Source organism: Strongyloides ratti (assembly GCF_001040885.1).
Source record: "Strongyloides ratti genome assembly S_ratti_ED321, chromosome : 2".
In the NCBI taxonomy this organism is placed as follows: Eukaryota; Metazoa; Nematoda; class Chromadorea; order Rhabditida; family Strongyloididae; genus Strongyloides; species Strongyloides ratti.
In genome coordinates, this window is record NC_037308.1 from 6868880 (window position 1) to 6892558 (window position 23679).

Below are 23679 nucleotides of genomic sequence, written 5' to 3' on the forward strand. Positions count from 1 at the left end.
GGTAATAGGGAAACACTACATTTATGATGTCTGATTTCATGATTAAATATTTAAATTTTGTATTAAGTATATTGTATTAATATTGTTTAACATGAATAAAATTAATTTAATAATATTACTTTTTTTCTTTATAATATTTTTCATTTATAATTTTATCATTACACTTGAAATACTATTTTAATATAATATCATAATAACAACATTCCTCAATGACTAATTTTTATTTATTTTTTCTTATAGATAAACAACAGGTTAAAATATTATAAATTTTTTTTAATCTAAAATACAAAAATAATAAAAGTTAATATATATAGTAATCTTCCTTGTATAAAAATAGCAGTTTAAATGTGATATGTTATATAAAGAAAAAAATAATATGGAATAAAAGCTACTGTATTATCAAAAATTTATGAAATTTTTAAAAATCTTTTAAATGTCAACTATAATGTGAGAAATTTTCAACAAATATATATAAATTCAAAAAGATACAAAATAAATTGAATATAACTATTGTAACTTGTATCAAGGGATATTTGATTTTTTTAATAACCTTATTTAGAGATGTTTAACTTTTCAAAAAATATTTTACTGAATGTTATAAGTTCTAAAAACTATCAATGATTTTGATTTATTTTAAAAAAAAAACATATTAAGAATATTTCTAAAACACTTAAAATATTTAATGTAAAATAAAAAAAATATTAAATATTATAACACATATGTTATTTAGTTAATAGTTAAAGTTGCATTTTTATAATTTAAAATTATACTAATAAAAGTAGTAAAAATTAAATATTTAACTTAATATATAGCAAGTAGTTTTTAAAAATAGATTTTTAAAGTCAATGTATTATAATTAAGAAAAAACGAATATAAATTTGCAATTAATAAAAAGATTTTTTTTCCCCTTTTTAAGAAATTAAAATATTCTATTAAATGTGATTTAAATTTTTATCTGTTTTACCTGTTATTAAATAAAATACCTTTTTTTATTATTTAAATTATTTTTCAAAAGAAGAAATAATTAGTCACATAATTTATCACATAATATTAAGCAAAGTATTGTTTTTTAATTTTAATTTCAATATTTTTGCTAAAAAAAAATTTATTCAATATATTTTATTATTAAAAAAAGAATGTCTTCAAGTATAATTGAATCAACTCCAACAACATCAGAAATAAAAGTATCAATAGTAACAGATACTGATAATAAATCTCCTTATGAATTTGTCTCACCAAACATGACTATTTGTTATTTTCAGAAACATGTGATAAATGATAAAATTCATAATTTAAAAAATTTACCACAAAATTCTATATGTGATCAAAATTCTAATAAATCAGAAATATTCAAAAAATATAAATCTGAATTTTATAATGGACATACAACATATAAAACATATAATAAAAATCATTGTTTTGATCTTCATAATAAACATAATAATTATTTTCGTAAAAATAATAGACATTATAGAAAATGTACTGAAGAAGAAATTAGTTATATTGTAGAAGATTACTTCAAACCAATTTCTAAACGAAAAGAATTTAATTTTTCATTTCTTTTGGAAGATGAAATTTATTTTAAGAATATAGATTGGCGTAGTGATATTTTAAATGTACGTATGGATCCACTTAGTGAAAGAATCTTTTTTTTTCATCAATCAGTAATGCAAAGTCAAAGTCATCTAAATATGAAACTGTATTTACGTGATATGATTTATTATTCATTACTTCCATTATTTTCATCTGCTAGCTTATATATAATTGGATCATCATTGAATGGTTTTGGAACAAATACCTCAGATATGGATCTTTGTTTAATGCTTACAGGTGAAAATTTAGATCAAAGAAGAGATACTATTTCTATATTAAACGCTGTTAAAATAAAACTATCTGAAAATGAATGGATTAAAAATTTACTCTTAATTGCTGCTAAAGTTCCAATTCTTAGAATTACTTTTAATGCACCCTTTTCAAATATTACTGTTGATTTGAATGCAAATAATTCTACTACAATTAAAAATACACACTTAATTTGTGCTTATTCAAGCTGTAAGTTTCTAATATACTTAATAATATTAAACTTATTTAGTTGATTGGAGAGTACGCCCTCTAGTAACAACTGTTAAAGAATGGGCAAAAAAAAAAGGAATAAACGATTCAAGTAATTCAACCTTTACATCATATTCTCTTGTCTTAATGTGTATTCATTATCTTCAATGTGGATTAGAAACTCCTATACTACCATCAATTCAAGAAGCATTTAAAAATCGTTTTAATGAAGAATATAATGCCTCAAATATTAACAAAGATAAATATTTTGAAGAACTTAAAATGGAATTTTGGGTTTATGAATCAAAAGCTACACTTAGTGAATTATTACTTGGATTTTTGAAATACTATGGAGAAGAATTTGATTTTGCAACAAATGTTATTAGTATTAGACAAGGCAAAAAAATAACTAGAGAAGAAATTGGAGAAGTTGACTATTCATCTTTTGGATGGGGATATGTATGTATTGAAGAACCATTTACATTAAAAAATACTGCTTATTCTGTATATGATCCAGTAGTATTTGAAGCTATTAAAAAATGTTTCAAAGAAAGTTATCAACTTTTAAAAAAAACTAATGATTTTGATTCTTTACTTAGTGAAAAATCAATAAAAGAATATCTTGGAGATTATGCATTAATACCTCAAGGTGGAGTAGTATATAAAACTCCTGATTCAAAAAAATTATTTTCTACAAAAACTTAAAGTTATATGTTACATTCCTTTCTTATACATTTTTTAAATAAAAATATTTATAAATAAAAAAATTTTAAAAAAGATTAGTTAAGAGCATGCATACAAAACTGAATTCAACACGAAGTTTATTTGGAAAAATGTTTGTGATTTTTACCATACGAGTATAAAAGAATAATTTCAACTATTTACTTATAAAATTTTGTGATATTTTCTTCTATTCTATAGAAATATTTGTTTTTCTAGTAATTATTATTATTAAATTTATATTTTTAATATTTTATGTTATTGAATTTTTATGAAAAATACTCGTTTCCAATATATCAAGTTTATTTATTTTAAAAAAATAGTTGATAATAAATAAAAATTGATTATTAAATAATTGGTAAATAAAAGTTTTCTTAAATTTTAATTAAATTTTTTTGGCAATTTATAAAATATTATTATTTTTTATAGATATAAAATAATTTTAGTATAATTAAGGTAATGTTACATTACTTGTAATTCATTACTAGATAAATTTTTTTTCAATATTGTGGAATTAATAAATTGTTATTTTTATTATCTTAAAATGTTACGATCTTATTTTTCTTTAAAGCTCTATTATTTTAAATTATTTATTAATTAATGTTATTTAAAAATATTATGTCTTATTTCTAAGATTATTGTTTTTTAGTCGTTTACTTATATTATTAAAAATCAATAGATAAAATTAATTAAAGTAACAATTAAAATAAAAGAATATTGAAACAAAAGTGTAAAAGTTTGTACTTTGTTAATAATATATATTTACAATATGTATAATCAAAATAATCCTCATGAACAACAAAATCAACAGAATCAACAACATCATCAAATGATGGCAAACATTAATTCTCAGATGCATCAACAGGTTTGATATTTTATTTATAAAATTAGACTAACTTTTTTTTTTATAGGGAATGTTTCAACAAGGACAACCACAATTAATTAGAATGCAACAAAATCCTCAGAATGTTCAGTTACAGCATGAACAACCAGGTACACCAATACAAATTCCTCAACCAGGAACACCATTATCACAAGGGCATAATCAACAAATTCGCCATCAACAAATGGCAAGACCAGGAAGTGGAGTAAATCCAAATCAGATGATACCAGGAAATGTTTATCAGCAAAGTCAACAAATTGGAAATCCTAGAACTCCACAAATGCAACATTCTGGAACTCAACAACAAAATTTTCATCCCCAACAACAGGCACATCATCAACAATTTAATATTGTTCAACAAAGAAGTAATCAAGGACAACCAAGAAGTCCTATGGGAGTATTTCAAAATATACATGCGCAACATAATATGAAACAACAAATACCTAATCCTGCATCTGTTGGATCTATTTCTAATCAACCTCGTACTCCACAAAGTATTATGAATCCTGGTTCAAATGCACCACCTTCTAATCAAGGTATCAACATGAATCCACCATCAAATCAGGGTATTAATATGAATCCACCTTCTAATCAAGGTGTAAATATGAATCCACAGTCGAATCAAGGAATTAATATGAATCCATCTTCAAATCAAGGAATTAATATGAATCCATCATCTAATCAAGGTATTAATATGAATCCATCATCTAATCAAGGCATTAATATGAATCCATCTTCTAATCAAGGTATTAATATGAATCCATCATCTAATCAAGGTATTAATATGAATCCATCATCTAATCAAGGTATTAATATGAATCCACCATCAAATCAAGGTATTAACATGAATCCTGCATCTAACCAAGGTATAGGTCATAATGTACCATCAAATCAACCTATGAGTAGTGGTCATCCTTCAAGTCAACAAATGAATATGAATCCTTCATCAAATCAATCTATGAATATTAATCCACCATCTAATCAACAAATGAATATGAATCCTCCATCAAATCAACCAATGAGTGTTAATCCACCATCAAACCAACCAATGAGTGTTAATCCACCATCTAATCAACCAATGAGTGTTAATCCACCATCTAATCAACCAATGAATATGGGTTCTTCAATGAATTTACCTTTAAATCATCCTGGAGGTGGTGAACAATTATATAATATGGTTCATAATCAGGGTATGTATCATTTATCAAATCCATCTATGGTAAATATGATGAATCAACAAAAGACAAGTCCAAGTGTAATGGTTCATAGACAACATCAAGAATATAACAATGTAAGAAATGATGATGGTAGAGATATGTTTGATATTGATAGTAGAATTCAACCAATTAATAGAAAAAGAGTTCCAGATGAAAATGTAATGTCACAATCAGTTTATCCAACATCCTATGAATATATTACAACGGATCCAATTGCATGTATTAAAATAGCAATTTTAAAGGATCTTAGAGTATCATTAAAAAATGTCAATGATACATGTGCAAAACTTGTAGAAATTCGTCTTGAAGAAGCAAAACGTAATACAGAATTATCAACAACAAATGAGAAAGAGAATATGGAAGAAGATCACTTTATGGATGCTGTTGATGGTTCAACAGTAACAGTAGTAGAAAATGTAGAAAATAAAACAATGAGTCCAGAATGTAGAGATGCACATAATTTATATATGGATGCAATGACTAATTTTTTTATAGTTGTAGATCGTGTAGAATCACATGTAAATGTTCTTCAGGAAGCAATTAAAACTCAAGCAAGACTTGATAAAATGTTTAACGGTGAACCAAAAGTTTTAAATGATAAAGAAAGTTTATCCTATTTACAATATGGACATGGATATGCTGAATTTATGAGTTCAATGAAAGAATCTATTAGTAGTTCATTATCTGAAGTTGCTGATATGTTAAATGATTTTAGAAAAACTAGGATCAGATAAAACATAAATTAAAATAATTTTATTTTTTTTTTCCAGAAATTATCATCCATAAATGTGAAATAAATATTATTAAGATTACATTTTGTTAACTTAGACTATTTCATTGATAACTTTTGTTTTTTCTATTTTATATATTTATTGATAAATTGTTTTAAAAAGAAAAATTATGTGTATTACTGATGCACATTAATTATTACTTAATGTTCTAAAAATTTATTTTGGACTTCTATATATATTTTTTTTGTTATAATAGTATAACTTTAAAATATATATAAATAAATTTTTTATTTATTATTGTTTTTTAAAATATACAAATATTATCTTTTCTTTTTAAATGACCTCTAATTTTCTGCTTAAAAATTTTTATATAATATAAACAAAACGCCGTTTTATTATTATTGCAAGTAACTTTCTAATTCGTTAATATAAACCTTTGTATATATATATATATATTAAAAAGTAGTTATATATACTTTTGCATTCCTGACATTAACATTACATTTATATTTATTTAATACTATTATTTTTTTTTTAGTATGATATTTCTCAATAGATATATTGTTTTTATTTTTTTCTTATTTGTCGCATTAATATATTCAGGAAAAGAAATTTGTGATGATAAACGTTACTCCTGTCCAACTGGAGATACATGTTGTAAATTAGGAAATACAACATATGGTTGTTGTCCAATGCCATTAGCTGTTTGTTGTAGTGATAATGAACATTGTTGTCCACACAATACTATTTGTGATGGTGGTAGATGTTATAATGAAAATAAAAAAAGTACTTCTGGAATAAAATTAAAATTAGCTTTATTAGAAAATGAAGTTAAATATATAAAAAAAGTAACTAAAGATAATTCAACACATATGTGTGATGATAAAATAACTGAATGTTATGATAATAATACATGTTGTAGAATAAATCCAGAAGGTTATGGTTGTTGTCCATTAGAAAATGCTGTTTGTTGTAGTGATCATATACATTGTTGTCCACAAAATTCAATTTGTATGAATGGAAGATGTTTGAAAAAGAATGAAAAAAATATATATGAATCTCAAGTTAAACTATTTTCATTCGACAATAAAAAACATAGTGCTTTATCAAAATATACATTAAATAATATGTGTGATGATAAGAAAACTGAATGTCCCGATGATGCTACATGTTGCCTTTTAAATTCAGGTATGTATGGTTGTTGTCCATTTCAAGATGCTGTTTGTTGTAGTGATCATTTCCATTGTTGTCCATATGGTTTCAAATGTAATTTGAAAGAAGAAAGTTGTGAAGAAGAGTTAACTGGAAAAAAAATTAAGTTAGTTAAAAAAATTAATGGAAGAAATGTAACTACAAGATATGCCAATGATATTGAAAATATATGTCCAGGAGAAAAATATCAATGTCCTAGTAAATACGAATGTTGTAAACAATTTAATGGACATTATATTTGTTGTCCATCAACACAAAAATGTAATATTTCTACTGGAAAGTGTGTTAATAAAGGATTTGTTAGAGGAACACCTAAATATAAAAAAATTAAAGCAACAAAAATTCATTTAAAAAAAGTTTCTAACTTAAAATTAGGTTTTAAAAATTGTTTTGGTGGTAGCTATTGTACTCAGATGCAAATGTGTTGCAGGGGTTATGATGGCTTTGGTCATTGTTGTCCTAGAACTCAGGGAAAATGTGATCCAAGTGGTTATGGATGTTATGAATCAGGATTTGAATATGATAATAAGACAGGGAAAAGTGTCATGAAAACAAGAATTGGAGAATTTTATGCTCCTATTGTAAATACTACTTTAGCATTGAAAAAAAATTTAGATAATTCAAATGTTTGTGGTGATGGAACAATATGTGAAAAAAATCAAACATGTTGTCCTTATGATGATGATTCTGAAACATTACAATATCGTTGTTGTCCTTTCAAGGATGGTGATTGTTGTAAGAATTCCTGCTGTGCCACAGGATACATGTGTGCTTCCAATGGAGAATGTTTAAAAAAATTTTGAATTAACAATTTATTCGAGTTAAAAAAATAATAAAAGTACTTAACAAATAACAAACAAATTAAATTTATTATAAACCAAAACTGCCCATATTATCGGCTATCTTATTCATTCTTCTTTCTGTTTTCTGTGCTCGTTTCTTAGTTTTCTTAGCTATTTTAGAAACAGCTTTGTTTAATTGTACATTTCCATCATGTTTATAACTTCTAGGAACTTTTATAGCATCTTCTTCCTTTTCAATATTTTTATCTTTCTTTTTATTTACTCCAACACTAACAGAAAAGTTTGAAGCTGTATTATCTACTTCCATAGCTTCATCTTCAATGTTATTATTTGATGTATTAAGAACACAAGAAACATGTGTAGAATCATCCATACTTTCAACAACTTTGATTTGTTCTTCATCAATATCGTCCAATGAGAATTCTTTTGACATTGTATTTAAAAGTTTTTTGTCACAAATTAAATCTTCACTATTATCATTAGAAATAATTTCTGGAGGTATTGTGTGGTATGGAAGTTTACCATCGTGCCATTCATGAAGAACAAATTTAGCTGCAGCAGTCTTATCGGTTATTCCTCCTTTACCAATACGACCAATTCTTCGTGCAATAAAATCCAAAAATTGAACAGGTGTCGAAAATTCAGGAATTTTATAATGAATCATTAAGACATCTGGAGAACATCTACGTAAAATACCAGTTACAGCCAATTCAGGGTCTTTAACATTTTCAACAGATACAGCATTCTTTAGGATAAGTTCAACTTCATCAAGATTTTTACCAAGATCCATAACAACTCCTGGTGAATCAATTAATCTAATATTTTTATCTAATTCAACTTCTTGTATATGTTTTGTCATTCCTGGAAGATTACCAACTTGACAACTCTTTTTTCTTTTCAAACTATTAATAACACTACTTTTACCAACGTTAGGATAACCAATAACTCCAACGCGAATACTTTGTTTAATTCCTTGATTTCTACAATAATTTCCAAGTAATTTCATTATTAAATCAGCACCAATACATTTTGATGTACTGATTGATAAATTTGAAGATCTAGTTCTACCAACATTTTGTACTTGCTCTTGTGTCGAAGCTTTAAATGCAACTGTAGGAGCAATTTTACGTAAATACTTCAACCATGCTGCAGCATTGTCTTTAGGAATAAGATCTATTTTGTTAAGAACAAGAACTAAACGTTTTCCACTTGCTAAGATATTTTTTTCAAGATTTATATTTCTGGATCCTAATGGGTTACGGGCATCAAGAATTTCCAATACAACATCTGAAACTTCAATTGTTTTTTTTACTTCTGAAGCATATTTTTTGTATGAATTATCTGTTGTTGCACTACAACTATTTATTATTTCCCCACAATCTTTTAATACATCCATATCATACATTTCACTACTAGCTAAAGCTTTTTTAGCAATTGAATCAATACTACCTATTGTATTTAATTTTCTTTTGACTCCTGCTTCTGGTATATTAACTTTTTTTTTCTTTGATTTTTCAAGCTTTTTCTGTGCTCTTTTTTTATCAGCTTCAGCTTTCATCTCCTCGCGTTTCATTTCAGCCATTGCTAACATTTCACTTTTAAATGGACAATTATTTGGTATAACATCAGGTTTTCTAGCTTTCTTATTTAAACCACTTTTTTTTGCTTCCCTTCTGGCCTTTTTGTTATGATCACGAACTTTTTTTTCAATCTTATATCTTTGACGACATGTTACACGCTTACTTGCTTTATCTAAAAAAAATTAAAAATATTTATACAATAAAAATTCAAACTTACTTAAACAGTATTTGGCCATTGTTAATTAAATTAAAGGAAAAAAATTTCTTTAATATTATTATTTTAAAATTATTTAGTTATACTCTACCAATTCGTTGTAAGACAATTTGACTTTAAATTGCTGTAAATATATTTTTATGGAAAAATTACTTAAATTTTTTATCATGTATCTTTTAATAAATGTTATTAAATCTTTTAATAAGATATTTTTTGAAGATGAAAACATTTTTCTCCGTGAAATTTAACATATGTATAATTTTTTATCAAAAAAAAGTGTAATAAAAAAATGACATTTTTAATTTAATTTTTTATACTAAAAGATGAGGAATATTGAGTTCAAGTTTTTTTGACAAAAAGTTTTTCTTTTTTCTAAATGTTAAAATGTTTCTATAAAATAAAGAAATGGAATGGGTTTTTTAAATATAAGCTTGCAAACTATCACCTATTTTCATTATTGAGATAAATATACTTTTTTTTCATTTTAATCTAATTTATTTAAATTAAACAAATATCACAAATTAAAATATAAATCTGCTTAATTTAAATTTTCAAATAATGTGACTTACATCACTACACATTTTTTTTTTCTACTTTATGATCACACCCAAACTAAAAAAACATTTTCCCAATTTTCTATGGAACGAAAAAGTTGTTCTAAATTTGGTGAATTAAGATAAACGTATATAAATTTTAAACCATAATAACAGTGCAACTTATTTTTATCAATCTGTATTGATGGTGTCTTCAAGAAAATCCCTTTGTGTATTGGATGTTCCTTCAATTCCATCACCTATAAAACCAGTTGGTTCTGATTCATTTGTTGATGATTTAGAACCAATGACTATTTTAGATGATGAAGACAATAATCCTTTAGAATACAAACCACCAAATTGTAATTCTGCAAACCATGAGCTTAACGTTTCTTTTATTGAAAGTTCGGGTAGTCAAGGATCTTCTTTATTAAGTTCTTGTGATTTGGGACGTCCTATGCTTCCTGGTAGAGAAACTGAAAGTTTTATTACTACAGATACTTCAACAGAAGCGGAGGAACAATTAGTTGAAGAAGTGTGTAACGTTGTAACTAAATCTATTCCAAGTAATAGATTGTTTGTTAATTTAGAAGAAAAATCACGTTTTCACAATAACACTGGAAATTTTAATAATCATTCTTATCTCGCAACTCAAAAAGTTCATTGTAATGACAATAGTACTGTTGTAATTGATGCAATTAACAATGACATTAGAGTTATATCGTCTCTTCTTTATGAAGGAGGTTTTCGAAAATGGTCACTTGATGAATTTGATCTTTCTAATATGGATGTATCATCTGAAATATGGAAAAGAAAAATGATTCAATGTCGTACTGATATAATAAAAGAATTCGAAAAAGATCAAATGGAAACGATTTATCTTGTGCAATTTAGACAATTTATTCAACGTCACTCTCATCTTGAAAATGCTCGAAAAGCAATGTCTGAACTTGAGAAATTTGATGAGCTTCATTGTTTGGTTAATCGTGCAAGAAATATGTGGATGCAACAATTGCTTTTTAACATTGCTAAGATATCAAAAATAGAATTTGAAAGATTTGCAGAAAAAACCTTGAAATTTGATTTTAATGGAATTGATAAACAATCATTAATAGATTGTATATCATTAATAAAAAGAGATTTCAATGTAGTAGATAAGTTAAATACATTACCTTCAGAAGATATAAAGAATACATCTTTTTTAAAGCATCAAATTGATACTTCATTAGAACAATTAAACAAAGAAACAACTAGGAATGGGCTTGAAAATTGTATAGATAAAAATAATACTAATATCAAACATCCTATTGATGAATTGAAAAAAAATGGAAATAGTGTTGTTCCTTTTGAAGACAAAACTTCACCTAAAGAAAAGAAGCCCAGAAGATTTATGGGAATGTTGCAGAGAATAATAAAATTTTTCCGTAGAAAACGATAATGGTGTATAATTTTTTAATGAAAAAGATTTTTCAAATTATATTTATTTTTACTTTTAAATTACTTTGACTCTACTAAAGTTGTCCTATCAACTTATAGTTATTAAGAATACTGATTATATAAAGTATTCTAAAAAATTTGTAATATATTATAATTTAATGTTTATTGTAAATTACGTTACTTGATTTTTAATTGATAAAATTATCTTTATAATTTTTTTCGCTTATCATACTTTAATATACTATGGTGGCATGTTTAGTAAATGACTGTCAAAAATTAATCATTATGATATGAACATCCCACATACACCATATGCATATCATTGAAACATTTTAAACACGTGGTGACTGCACTCCAACATCATTGGAAATCATTCTAATTTTTTCGTGATTTTTAGTATCATTAACTTTATAATTATTAATTTTATATTTATAGAATGTTGTCTAGACTTCACTTAACTTCAAAACGTTCACTTAGTTTTACAAAACCAGCATCTATTGAAACTGTAAAACTTTGGATTGATGGCAAAGCTGTTGAATCAAAAACATCAAAATTTGTTGATTTAACAAATCCTGCTACAAATGAAGTAATTTCAAAAGTACCACTTTCAACACAAGATGAAATGCTTACAGCAGTTGAATCTTGTAAAAAAGCATACTCCACATGGAAAAATACATCAGTTTTATCACGTCAACAAGTTTTCTTTAATTTACAAGCTTTGATCAAAAGAGATATGAAAAAATTGGCTGCAAATATTACACTTGAACAAGGTAAAACACTTCCTGATGCTGAGGGTGACGTTTCACGTGGTCTTCAAGTTGTTGAGCATGCCTGTGCAACAGGTTCTTTACAAATGGGTGAAACTATGTCTAATATCTCTAAAGATATGGATACATTTTCAATAAGAACACCACTTGGTGTAACAGCTGGAATATGCCCATTCAATTTTCCAGCCATGATACCATTGTGGATGTTTCCACTTGCAACTGTTACAGGAAATACAATGATTTTAAAACCATCAGAACAAGATCCTGGCTGTACAATGATGTTAGTTGAACTTGCCAAAGAAGCTGGTCTTCCAGATGGTGTTGTTAATGTAATTCATGGTACTCATGATTCAGTTAATTTTATTTGTGATAATCCTGATATTAAAGCAATATCATTTGTTGGATCAGATCAAGCTGGTACACATATATATCAAAGAGGTTGTAAGAACGGTAAACGGGTACAATCAAATATGGGAGCAAAAAATCATGCTGTTGTTATGCCTGATGCTAACAAAGAAACTACCATAAATCAATTGACAGCTGCTGCTTTTGGTGCTGCAGGACAAAGGTGTATGGCTTTGTCAACAGCTATAATGGTTGGTAGTACTAAAGAATGGATAAATATTGTTGCTGAAAAAGCTAGAAATCTTAAAGTTGGTCCTGGTCATGAAAATAATGTTGATGTTGGACCATTAATATCTCCAGCTGCCAAAGAAAGAGCTATAAGAATTATTGAATCAGCAAAAAAAGAAGGTGCTAATGTTATTCTTGATGGTTCAAAATGTGTTGTTAATGGTTATGAGAAAGGTAACTTCCTTGGACCAACAATAATAACAGGAGTTAAAAAACATATGACATGTTATAAAGAAGAGATTTTTGCTCCAGTACTTGTTGTTATGGAAGCTAACTCTTTAGATGAAGCAATTGATATTATTAACACAAATCAATACGGTAATGGAACAGCTATATTTACAACAAATGGTATTACTGCAAGAAGATTTACCAATTTAGTTGAAGCAGGACAAATTGGAATAAATGTTCCTATTCCTGTTCCACTTCCACAATTTTCATTCACCGGAAATAAAGGTTCTTTCTTAGGAGATGCCAATTTTTATGGTAAGGCTGGTCTTAATTTCTATACTCAATGGAAAACTGTAACACAATTTTGGAGATCAGAAGATGCTACTCCTGAAGCTAAACCACAATTAGCTTTCCCTCAATTAAAATAGAAAAAAATATTTTTTTTTCTAAATAATAAAAAAAAACAATAGAAATTTGATTAAAATTATAAATATTTTTGTTATCAGATCATATTAAAATTTTTTTATTTTTTAATAAACAATAGACTACACTATAATAAGTTTGACGGTTATTCAAAGTAACACCAATTACAAATGATAAGGCGGTATTTTTATATTTCTTTATAGATAGAGAATTAATTTTCTACTTTAAAATAATTTAAAAGGTTGTAATATTATATTATAAAATCAATTTTTTACTTAATATATTATTATAATGACTATGACAAAAATATCAGAAGATAATATATTTTTAGGTAATGATGTTTTGACAGATGACCAGAAGAAAAAATATTTGATGGATGGATATATTGTTATCAAAAATTGTGTATCTAAATATGAAATTGATAGATATTATAAACGTTTTGAAGATATATGTAAAGGAAAAATCAAAATACCAACATTAACTATTATGAGAGATATCTCAACACTTCAAGAAGAATTTGAGGGTGAAAAAGTTGTTAGTAAAATACAAGATTTTAATGATGATGAAATTTTATTTAGTTATTGTTGTTATCCAACAATAATTAATGTTGTTAAAGATTTAATTGGTAATGGTTTAAAAAACCCAACAATTTTATCGATGCATACAATGTTAATTAATAAACCACCTGATACAGGTAAACTTACATCACGTCATCCAATGCACCAAGACTTAAATTATTTTCCATTTCGTCCACCATCTGGTATTTGTTGTGCCTGGACAGCTATGGAAAATATTAATAGATCAAATGGTTGTTTAGTTGTTATTCCTGGTTCACATAAAGGAGAACTTCTTAAACATTCATATCCTAATTGGGAGGGTGGAGTTAATAAGGCTTATCATGGTATTCAGGATTATGATCCAAATACTCCAAGAGTACATGTTGAAATGGAATGTGGTGATACTGTATTTTTTCATCCATTATTAATACATGGTTCTGGTGCCAATAGAACTAATGGTTTTAGAAAAGCTATTAGCTGCCATTATGCAAATGACTCAATTTGTAGATATATTAATTTAAAAGGAACAATTCAGGAACATGTAGAAAATGAAATAATTGAAATGGCTAAAAAAAAATTTGAAAAAAAAGGAATGACTGATATTGAGATTACTTTTCCTGATATATGGAGTTTAAGAGCCAGGACAGTTTGTGGTAAAAGAAATCATTTATAATTAATGTATTACATTTTATTTGTATGATTAAATAAATCATTTACCTACAAAAACATTATTTATATCATTAATTAAATTATAAAAAGAAAGTTCATTATGTAAAACATCAGAAAGTTCTAGAATTAATTGTTCACGATTTTCATTTATATTACATCCTATGTAAGAAGACAATGAAGCATCTAGAATTGATGATATTTGTTTTGTAAAGGTTTGACTATTTTTGACATCCATATTTTTACAATATATTGACCGTGTCTCATTTAATATCAGGTTTCTGAGACTATAAATAAAAATTATTATCAATATTTAGAAATATTTTTGTTTAAAATATATATATATATTTTTTTTTTAGAAGTAATTTTTAGTATCATGCAAGTGAAGTCTTTTTTTTTTATAAAAAAAAACAAAAATTTAAACATAAAATCATACTCTGCAATAAATCTCAAGTCAGCTGTAGGTGAAGATTGTTGTTGCATATTAAGAAAAGGTATTATAGAAGAGATGATAAAAAATATTTGCTCTTCCACTATACTACATTCTTCATTTTTTTCATTTTTAAATTCTTTCTTAGAATCTGTATCACCAGATGTTGTCAAATCTTCAGAGGATGATTTTATTAATGATGAAGTAAATTTTAAAACTTTTTCTCTTGTTTTCATTTTTGAAATTTTTGTTGTTTCATTATTAACACAATTATCATATTGGGATTGCCTTAAAGCATCTATAAAATTAAAATTTTCTTGTTGTTCCTCACCACGATCCCAATATTCATGATTCCAGTATGTATTATTTTTATTTAATATTGGTGAATGATTTTTGAATAAAGGCATCTCCTTAACATCAAATCCATCATCCAACTATAGGAAAAGAAAGAATTATCATTTTGTGCATATTATATTCATCATACAAAATACATACACACAAAAAAATATATATATGTAAAAATAATTAGATTTTAGTGCATACTACTTAACTAGCATATATTAAATTTGATTAATTTATGTTTATTTAATTTTATTTGAAAGAAGACAAAGGCTAGCCAAGTGAATGTTGCAGCAGGCTAGGATTCTAAATTCAAGACTGTGGCAAAGCATTCACTTAACAAGCAATTGTATCTTCGTTTACATTCCGTGTTCTTTAATTTTAGAGAATATTATTGTTTAATAAAATAATATTAGTTAAATAAAAAAAATGATCTTTTCCATAAATAGCTTTTAAAATATTAAATAATACTATATTGTGGAATAATAATAAAAAAAAAATTCCATTTTAAATATTTTATAAACCATAATAATAAAAAAAAAATTTTGTATTTATTAAAATAATAGCATACTAACACATATACACTTAACCTGTAGCAATTTATTATAAAAAAAAAATGTTAAATATATATTATATATATATAATATTCTCTTATTAGAAATGGTCAATAAATTTACAATATCTATAAGGAGAATATTTTTGATGAATGAACACGAAACATAAACGAAAACACAATATTTATTATATATAGATATATTTTTGTGGTGTATTATATATATATTTAGATTGGCAATGCTTTCTACATAAAACATAACTATTACCAAATACAATAATCATGCAATTTTAATTATCATAATCATGATACAATTGTTATAAAAGTTATAACATCCACACTACATTAAATAATATTAAGAAATGGTTAAGATACAACAATATTATTGTTAGAAAAAAAAAATACAATGTCTTTCTTTTATATTATTTATGAATTTAATGAAGACTAATAAAAAGAAATGATGGTAATAACTATAGTATATCACGAATAAAGGAAGTTATATATACGTATCATAGTGATTAAACTTTGAATGTGACTATATTATTAAAAAATTATATATGGACATTTGTTATTTTTCAAATGATAAAAAAAAAAGTTAGAAAAGTGAGAATGATAAATATTACAAACACTAACAATTATAATATATAAGTGTCATTTTACAAATTGATAGCATTCACAAGATAAAAAAAATTAAAAATGTATTATAAACTTACTACATCTTCAAATGATGACTTAGAATCTTTAGAACAACTTCTAAGATCAGATATATGAGAACATGATTTAATTAATTTTTGAATATTGTCACTTAATTCTTCTGGTAAACATTTACTAGTACATAATTTGTTAAGTGATTCATTAAAATTTTTTAATGCTTCTTTTGATGCATTAGTAAAAATATTTGTAAAAAGATTTTTTATAATTTCATCAGTAAAATTAATGGGAATTGTTAAAGGTGATTTAGAAGGTACTGAACCTGAAGAAATATGACAATTGGTGGATGAAGAAAGTGAATTCACCTAGAAAATTTGTTAAATAAAAATTAATGGAAAGGTGATTTATAATAAGTTAAAAATATTATTAAACTTAATATAATAAATATTGCTTAAAATATTTGTTTATTAGTCCCCCCTTTACTATAACTAAGATATATAGACAACTGTTGCCGAGTTGGACATTTATTTTAAAGTAAGGTCATATGGAAAAATAAATGTTACTTGAAGAATAAGAAATGAATATATATTTCTTATTTATAATACTATAACATTGACATCTTTGTAAGGAGGAGCAATCTATTTGATGTGATTATTGCAATAAAATGTTTTCTGGTATTTCACTCACTCAATTGAAAACTGAACCAAAAAGATACAAATATTTTATGTAAAAATAAATCTATTAAATATATTTAGAAGCCTGGTAGTGAAAGTTACGTATAAAATGTCCCTTATTTTCTTGAATAAAAGTTGTTAGAAATATTAAGTTGATCGAATAAGATGAATGAAGGAGAAAAAAAAAAAAAAACTAAAGATTATTGGAAGATTCATCCTACGGGACAGATATTTAAATTAAATAGAAATTGATATGTATATATGTAAAGGAATTCAATTTAACGAATGAAGCAAAAAGATAAGTAAATGCCAATCGTGCAAATTGAAATAAAATTAAATTGAGAATATATATGTATTTTAACTAATCTATTCTAATATATATATACTGAAATATCTTTTTCTAATCACTCCACCCCTATACTTAGCTATTTTATTTTTCTGCAAATTATCTTAAAAGATTATATAGATAGATATTTATTACTTTTATTTAATAAAAATGAACAGAAATTTTAAAAAGTTCACTATAAGTCAAGAACAGAGGGTAAAAAAAAAAGTTTTTACAATAAATATTTCCTAATTAATGTATCTTTTAATATATAACTTCTGTTTCATATTAATTGAACAGTTATCTTGCCATTAAAATTAAAATTCTGGCAATCAAAGAGATTATCAATCTTAAGATAACAGACTTTAAATTTTAATTAAACTAATGCTTTAATAAAATATTTGTTATAAAACAGAAGGTATTATATAAATCAAAAAAACAACCCGGCAACATATTACGAATATCATTATTAATTGTTTAAGATTACCTACGGAATTCTTTTGATATAAAAAAATTAACAATCTTATATCAATATTTTATTATATATTTTTTAAAAAAATTATCACAATTTCTATGATAAAATTTTACTTAGTTAATATAAATAAAATGTTAAATCTTTATTCAAACTTATTATTAAAAAAAATATATTAATGCTATTAATATAAGTGTTTTTAACTTATTTTTTGAAGTTTTAGTATAAAAAACCAATAATTAATGTTATTAAGATTAAATTATTTTTTTTTTATTAAAGTGATATATTATGAAATAAAAAGAGTATTGTGTTTTTCATAACAAAATAGAAAGCATATAATAAATCTTAAAAAACATCAATTTTATTTTTTTTTTATGTATTAAAAACTAGAAATTATTTTTTTTATTTTTATTTTTTCTTGAAAACAATCAAAACTAACCTGTTTAGAAATTTCTTCTAATTTTAATGAATGCATATTCAAAATTTCTTCCATTTTAGCAAGTTGTTCGTTTATCGTACTAGTATCACCTACAGGTGTTTTGTTATCACTAAATTCTTGTGATGAATTAATTGTAGAATAAGATGTTGAAAAGCCACAATTTGGACTTTTTGATGGTACAGAATTTTTACCATCTATAGTGTCATGAAATGCTTTGCGAACAACAGAGATCAACTAAAAAAAAATTTAATTAACAATAAATTTTTAAATACTAAAACTAACCTCAGATTCATCATTATTTCTTTCATCATTCTCAATATTATTTCCTTTTTTAATAACATTTTCAATAGTTGTTACATCAAAACTACTTTCACTACTATTTAGTAATTTTTGTGAATATTTTCCTCCAAGATAAGAATCATCTAAAGCATTTGTTACACAACTTGGAACTGTAGCATCCGTAGATGATGAAATTTTCTCATTTCCTTTCTCAACTGAGTTACTTTTTCCATAATTATCCATGGCTTCCTTGTTTGTTGAGATGACTTCATTAATTTCTGATAATATGATATCTGGAACAGTTAAATTTTTTACATCTTTATCTAAAATTCCATCTTCTGTCATATTTTGGTGAATTAATTCAAGACGTTGGCGCATTGAAGTTAAACTTCTAAAAAAATAATTAAAATTATTTTATAAAATTATAATAAATCTTTTTCTTTAAAATACATAAAAGTTTTACAACAAATGTTATAATTTATGATAGTTATATTCTTAAATCATTAAAGAAAGAAATAATTTTTTTTTGAAAATAGTATTAATATATGAATAAAATGTTATTTTTAAAAACTTACTGTAATCTTGATAAAGCATCTTCATAATCAATATCAATTTTTGTCTTATTATCAAAACTATCCTTTCTTTTTTCAGTATTAGTATTTTCAATTTTTTTACTATTATCTAAAGACATATTTTTGAATGAATCTTTCTGAAGACCAAATAATTTTTCTTTTATCAATCTCATACGATTTTTATTTTCATCTAAAAGTCTTAATTTTGTTGTTATCTGTTCATTAAAAGCGTCCCTCCTAAAAATACATAAATAAAAATATACATGTAAAAATAATTTTTATTAATATATTATAAATTTTTATTTTTCTTTGATTATCATTCTATTACTATCTTAATTATTATTACACTATCTCTTTACATCATATATCCCACATCTTAAAGAACAATTAAATTTGTTATCATAGAATATTATTTTACAAAAACATTGGTTAAATGCTTTTCATATTATTATAATAAATAAGCCTCAAAATTTTTCTTTTTTAACAATCAATCACTTCAATTTAAACTATACATTTTATATAGTGTAATATTAATAATAAAAATATTAAGAAATAAAACTTGCCTTTCTTTCATTTCACTTAAACTTAAATGACTATACTCATCTTCATCATCATTCTCCTCTTCATTAATCATTTGACAGTTCTCTTCATCAACAAAAGGTTCAATATCATTAAATATTTCTCTTTTCTTTTCATTATTTTTATCATCATCATCATTGCCATTACTAACATACACTTTTTCGGCAACCTTTTGTTGATCAGTATTCTTATTATTTATAACTACAATTTCATTATCTATGTTATCTTTTCCCAGTAATTCTCTTCTTATTATCTCTTTTTTTAATTTCTCCAATTGTATATTTTTACGTTCTATCTCTGTCTTTTGAGTTAAAACTAAAAAAAAAAAATTATATATAGAAATCATCATTAGGTATAAATTGTATATAAATAATGATATATTATTTAAAATATCTTTCCATAAAGTTAATGGGACCATTATAATAATATATATTTATTTTTACAAAAAAAGTTAAATAAATGTTAATGATATATAATAATCATTAATTTAATTTTCTCATACCATATGACCATTAAAATTAAATGTAATTTGATAAAAACATTAAATTTTTGAATATAGGTAATTATAAATAAAGAAAAATAATAAAAACTATATCATCAAAAATTATATATTTATATAAATACATATTATAATTATAAAATTGATAAAAAAAAAAAGAATAAATTTGAATATTAGATAAATATATTTTTTTTATTTTAATACTTAAAAATAATTGACTAAAGCTTTGAATTATTATTTTAAATAAATATAAAAAGTGCAACAATAAAATTGTTTATTCTTTACTAACAAATTTATATTTAAATAATTTAGAAACATATGATTATTAAAAAGACTTATTAATAATTCCTTTGGGTTTTTAATAAAAAGTCTAATTATGAAAAGAATAATTTGTTGGACATAAATTTTCTATTTACAATATATTAATAGCTATTGAAAAATGACGTTTTTGTATTTTAGTAAAATTATTAATTACACAAACATTAAATTATATTGTGAAAGGAATATCTTTATCTTTAAAATATACAGAAACAAAGTTATTATTTTAATATATTAAACCATGAAATCTTCTTAAATAATAATCATTATCTTAATTTTCCATAGTCAAAGAATGATGAAAACATTATATAAACAATATTAACAATTCTTTCAAAATGTAATAGATTATATCTTGTTTAATAAATATACATCAATTTATTAATTTAATATATATATATATAATAAGAAAGCTCAATTTTCATCAAACATACAAAGATTCCTCACACTCATTTTTACTTCAGAATTATTATACAAAGATGGCATATGTATATTTAGTTATAGATACTTTATTTAATTTTGAGGTTTATAAAGAATAAAATAAAGATTAAGTATAAATATCTTTAAAATATATTGAATAATATTTTAAAATTAATATAATAAAAATAAACAAAATTATATTTAAAATATACCTTTAAGAGATTATATTTACAAAGAGGTTATGTTAAAATTAAAATATAATTTAAGTTAAAAAGTATAAATATTTTGATAAAAAAAAAATTTTTTTTTAATATATAGATACAAAATAAAATATTTAAATTAATATTATAAATATTAATCTATAAAAAATTTTTTTTTTAATATTTAAAAGTAGTATATAAAATATATTTAAAATATGATAGATATAATTTTTGTGTCTACTTTATGTGTAAAAAAATAAAAGTTTAATGAAATATACAGATGTATAAACTAATATATAAGAATATATATATATATATTTTTTTTAAAAATAGTATTAAACTTAATCTAACCAAAGTTTAACTAAATAAACTCTTAATTTATTTTTAGTTTATGAATCTTTCTATCTTTGGTTTATAAACAAATTAAAATTTATTTTTTTTTTCTAATTTAAAATCAGTATATAACATGGTGAAAATATTTTTGGAACATTAATATTTTTTTAAAATATATTTTTAAATAACAAATTTACATTAAAATTATATATAAATATATAACTTTATCAAATTCTCATAATTATATGATAAAAAAAATTTTTTTTATATATACTATTATATAAAAATCTAACAATATATGTATATATATACTGAATAAAATTGTATTTTTTTTAAAAATCCACTTTAATAAAATCATTATTTTGATATTATTTACTTAAAAATATCAATTTTGGTTACAAAATAATTTATTTAATTATTTTCTTCAACAATAAACTAAGAACTAAAATTTCTAATATAAAATTAAAGGATAACAAATTTAGTATTAATACTAAATTTTTCATTACAATTTTTATTACATCCACTTAGATAATAGACTTATTCATTAAATCTCCTAATATTTCAATATCTATTTTATATATCTATATATTTACAACTTTTTAAATAAATGACAAAAATAAAAACAAATAAAGAAAACCGACAAAGAACATCATTTAAGAAGATTGATAAAAAAAAAAAGAAGAATGAGACTCTTTATGTATTTTTACAAATTAGAATTAATTTTTTTGATCTAATTTAAAATTCTTTTTATGAATCACATGAGAAAAATAAAATTGAAAATTATATAAATAAAATATATATATATATATGATTAAATTAAACTTACATTTTTTTTTCGCTGTTAAAAATTCTTCAGTCGCCTGATCTGCCTCAATATTTTGTTCCTGTCTTTTTTTTAGATTTATTCCAGCTAAAGCTGCTCTCTAAAATAATAAGATGAAGAAAAAAAAAGTATTCATAGATATTAATATATATTATTTTAAAAAAAAAAATATTTAAAAATTAAAATAAAACTCTTTACTTAAAAATTAATATTTTTACCTTATAGAAATATATAATCTAGTAAATAAAAGTAAAAATGAAACTACTAAAATATAGATATTTAATTGCTCATTTTTAAACGATATTTCATATATCATTATACTCAAATATATTTCATTACTATATCATTAATATATTATATGGCATTTCGTGCAAAATTATTACAGTTTTATCATTAGGCTCTTTTTGGATAAATAAATGTAATAATGTTAGTTAAATAAGTAGAATATCAATTTTAATAAAAATATTCTTTTATAAAATTAATTTTATAAAAGATTACAATATTTTAATAATAACGAAATTAAAATAATGAATTAATAATTTTAAAAAGAATTGATATAATTAATTATACTTATTCATAAAAAGAAATAAACTTACTTTTTGTTGTTGTAATTTCAATGTCATCATCAATTGCTCATTTATTTTTGAAGCTGTCTCTGTCCTTTCCATTGCATCTTTAATATTTTTTAATTCTTGGTGGACATCTTTTATTGTTATTTCATCATCATTTTTATCTTCATCTTTCTCATTTATTTTTCTCATAGCCTAAAAAAAAATTTTTTATAATATATATATATAATTTTATTGAGAAAAAAAATTCTAATTAAAATCATACTTTTATGTGTGCCAATATATCTAAATAATCATTCTCTTGCTTAATTAATAAATTTAAAGAAGATTCTAATTTTTCTTTCATCTCTTTAATTGATGAAATTACTTCTTCTGAACAATTATCAATTTTTGTTGCTGATACAGTCTTTATTCCATTCTCTAATTTAGCTTTTTTTTCTCTTAATATATTTAATCTTTCATAACATAACTCTTCACGTTCATTTAATGGTAGTTGTTTTATATCCATACTATTATATTTTTTGAGCAATTATTTATTTCTAAAAATATTTTATTTATTAAAAAAAAAACAATATATATATATATATTTAGAATTAAAACAAAAATAGTAA

At 23.3% G+C, this 23679-nt stretch overlaps 8 protein-coding genes across 8 annotated transcripts; 6 read left to right on the plus strand and 2 right to left on the minus strand.

The window, feature by feature from the left end:
• Positions 1-1136: 1136 nt before the first annotated feature.
• SRAE_2000218100 (Poly(A) RNA polymerase GLD2) lies at positions 1137-2757 on the plus strand (the record flags this gene model as incomplete). The annotated part of the gene is made up of 2 exons (XM_024653221.1): positions 1137-2052; positions 2093-2757. The coding sequence occupies 2 exons, from the start codon at positions 1137-1139 to the stop codon at positions 2755-2757; spliced, it is 1581 nt and encodes a 526-aa protein (XP_024506719.1).
• A 784-nt stretch (positions 2758-3541) lies between these two features.
• On the plus strand, positions 3542-5606 carry SRAE_2000218200 (Hypothetical protein; the record flags this gene model as incomplete). Its single annotated transcript, XM_024653222.1, has 2 exons — positions 3542-3637; positions 3684-5606. 2 exons carry the CDS (start codon positions 3542-3544, stop codon positions 5604-5606), a joined length of 2019 nt encoding a protein of 672 aa, XP_024506720.1.
• Positions 5607-6142: 536 nt separating this feature from the next.
• Positions 6143-7618, plus strand: SRAE_2000218300 (Granulins; the record flags this gene model as incomplete). Its single annotated transcript, XM_024653223.1, has 1 exon — positions 6143-7618. One exon carries the CDS (start codon positions 6143-6145, stop codon positions 7616-7618), a length of 1476 nt encoding a protein of 491 aa, XP_024506721.1.
• Positions 7619-7685: 67 nt separating this feature from the next.
• SRAE_2000218400 (Guanine nucleotide-binding protein-like 3-like protein) lies at positions 7686-9434 on the minus strand (the record flags this gene model as incomplete). Its single annotated transcript, XM_024653224.1, has 2 exons — positions 7686-9370; positions 9416-9434. The coding sequence occupies 2 exons, from the start codon at positions 9432-9434 to the stop codon at positions 7686-7688; spliced, it is 1704 nt and encodes a 567-aa protein (XP_024506722.1).
• Positions 9435-10150: 716 nt separating this feature from the next.
• Positions 10151-11383, plus strand: SRAE_2000218500 (Hypothetical protein; the record flags this gene model as incomplete). The annotated part of the gene is made up of 1 exon (XM_024653225.1): positions 10151-11383. One exon carries the CDS (start codon positions 10151-10153, stop codon positions 11381-11383), a length of 1233 nt encoding a protein of 410 aa, XP_024506723.1.
• A 435-nt stretch (positions 11384-11818) lies between these two features.
• On the plus strand, positions 11819-13378 carry SRAE_2000218600 (Probable methylmalonate-semialdehyde dehydrogenase [acylating], mitochondrial; the record flags this gene model as incomplete). Its single annotated transcript, XM_024653226.1, has 1 exon — positions 11819-13378. One exon carries the CDS (start codon positions 11819-11821, stop codon positions 13376-13378), a length of 1560 nt encoding a protein of 519 aa, XP_024506724.1.
• Positions 13379-13664: 286 nt separating this feature from the next.
• Positions 13665-14603, plus strand: SRAE_2000218700 (Phytanoyl-CoA dioxygenase, peroxisomal; the record flags this gene model as incomplete). The annotated part of the gene is made up of 1 exon (XM_024653227.1): positions 13665-14603. The coding sequence occupies one exon, from the start codon at positions 13665-13667 to the stop codon at positions 14601-14603; it is 939 nt and encodes a 312-aa protein (XP_024506725.1).
• Positions 14604-14639: 36 nt separating this feature from the next.
• Positions 14640-23576, minus strand: SRAE_2000218800 (Hypothetical protein; the record flags this gene model as incomplete). Its single annotated transcript, XM_024653228.1, has 10 exons — positions 14640-14883; positions 15033-15460; positions 16632-16934; positions 18480-18713; positions 18762-19149; positions 19334-19567; positions 19894-20224; positions 22503-22599; positions 23096-23263; positions 23334-23576. 10 exons carry the CDS (start codon positions 23574-23576, stop codon positions 14640-14642), a joined length of 2670 nt encoding a protein of 889 aa, XP_024506726.1.
• Between the last annotated feature and the right edge of the window lie 103 nt (positions 23577-23679).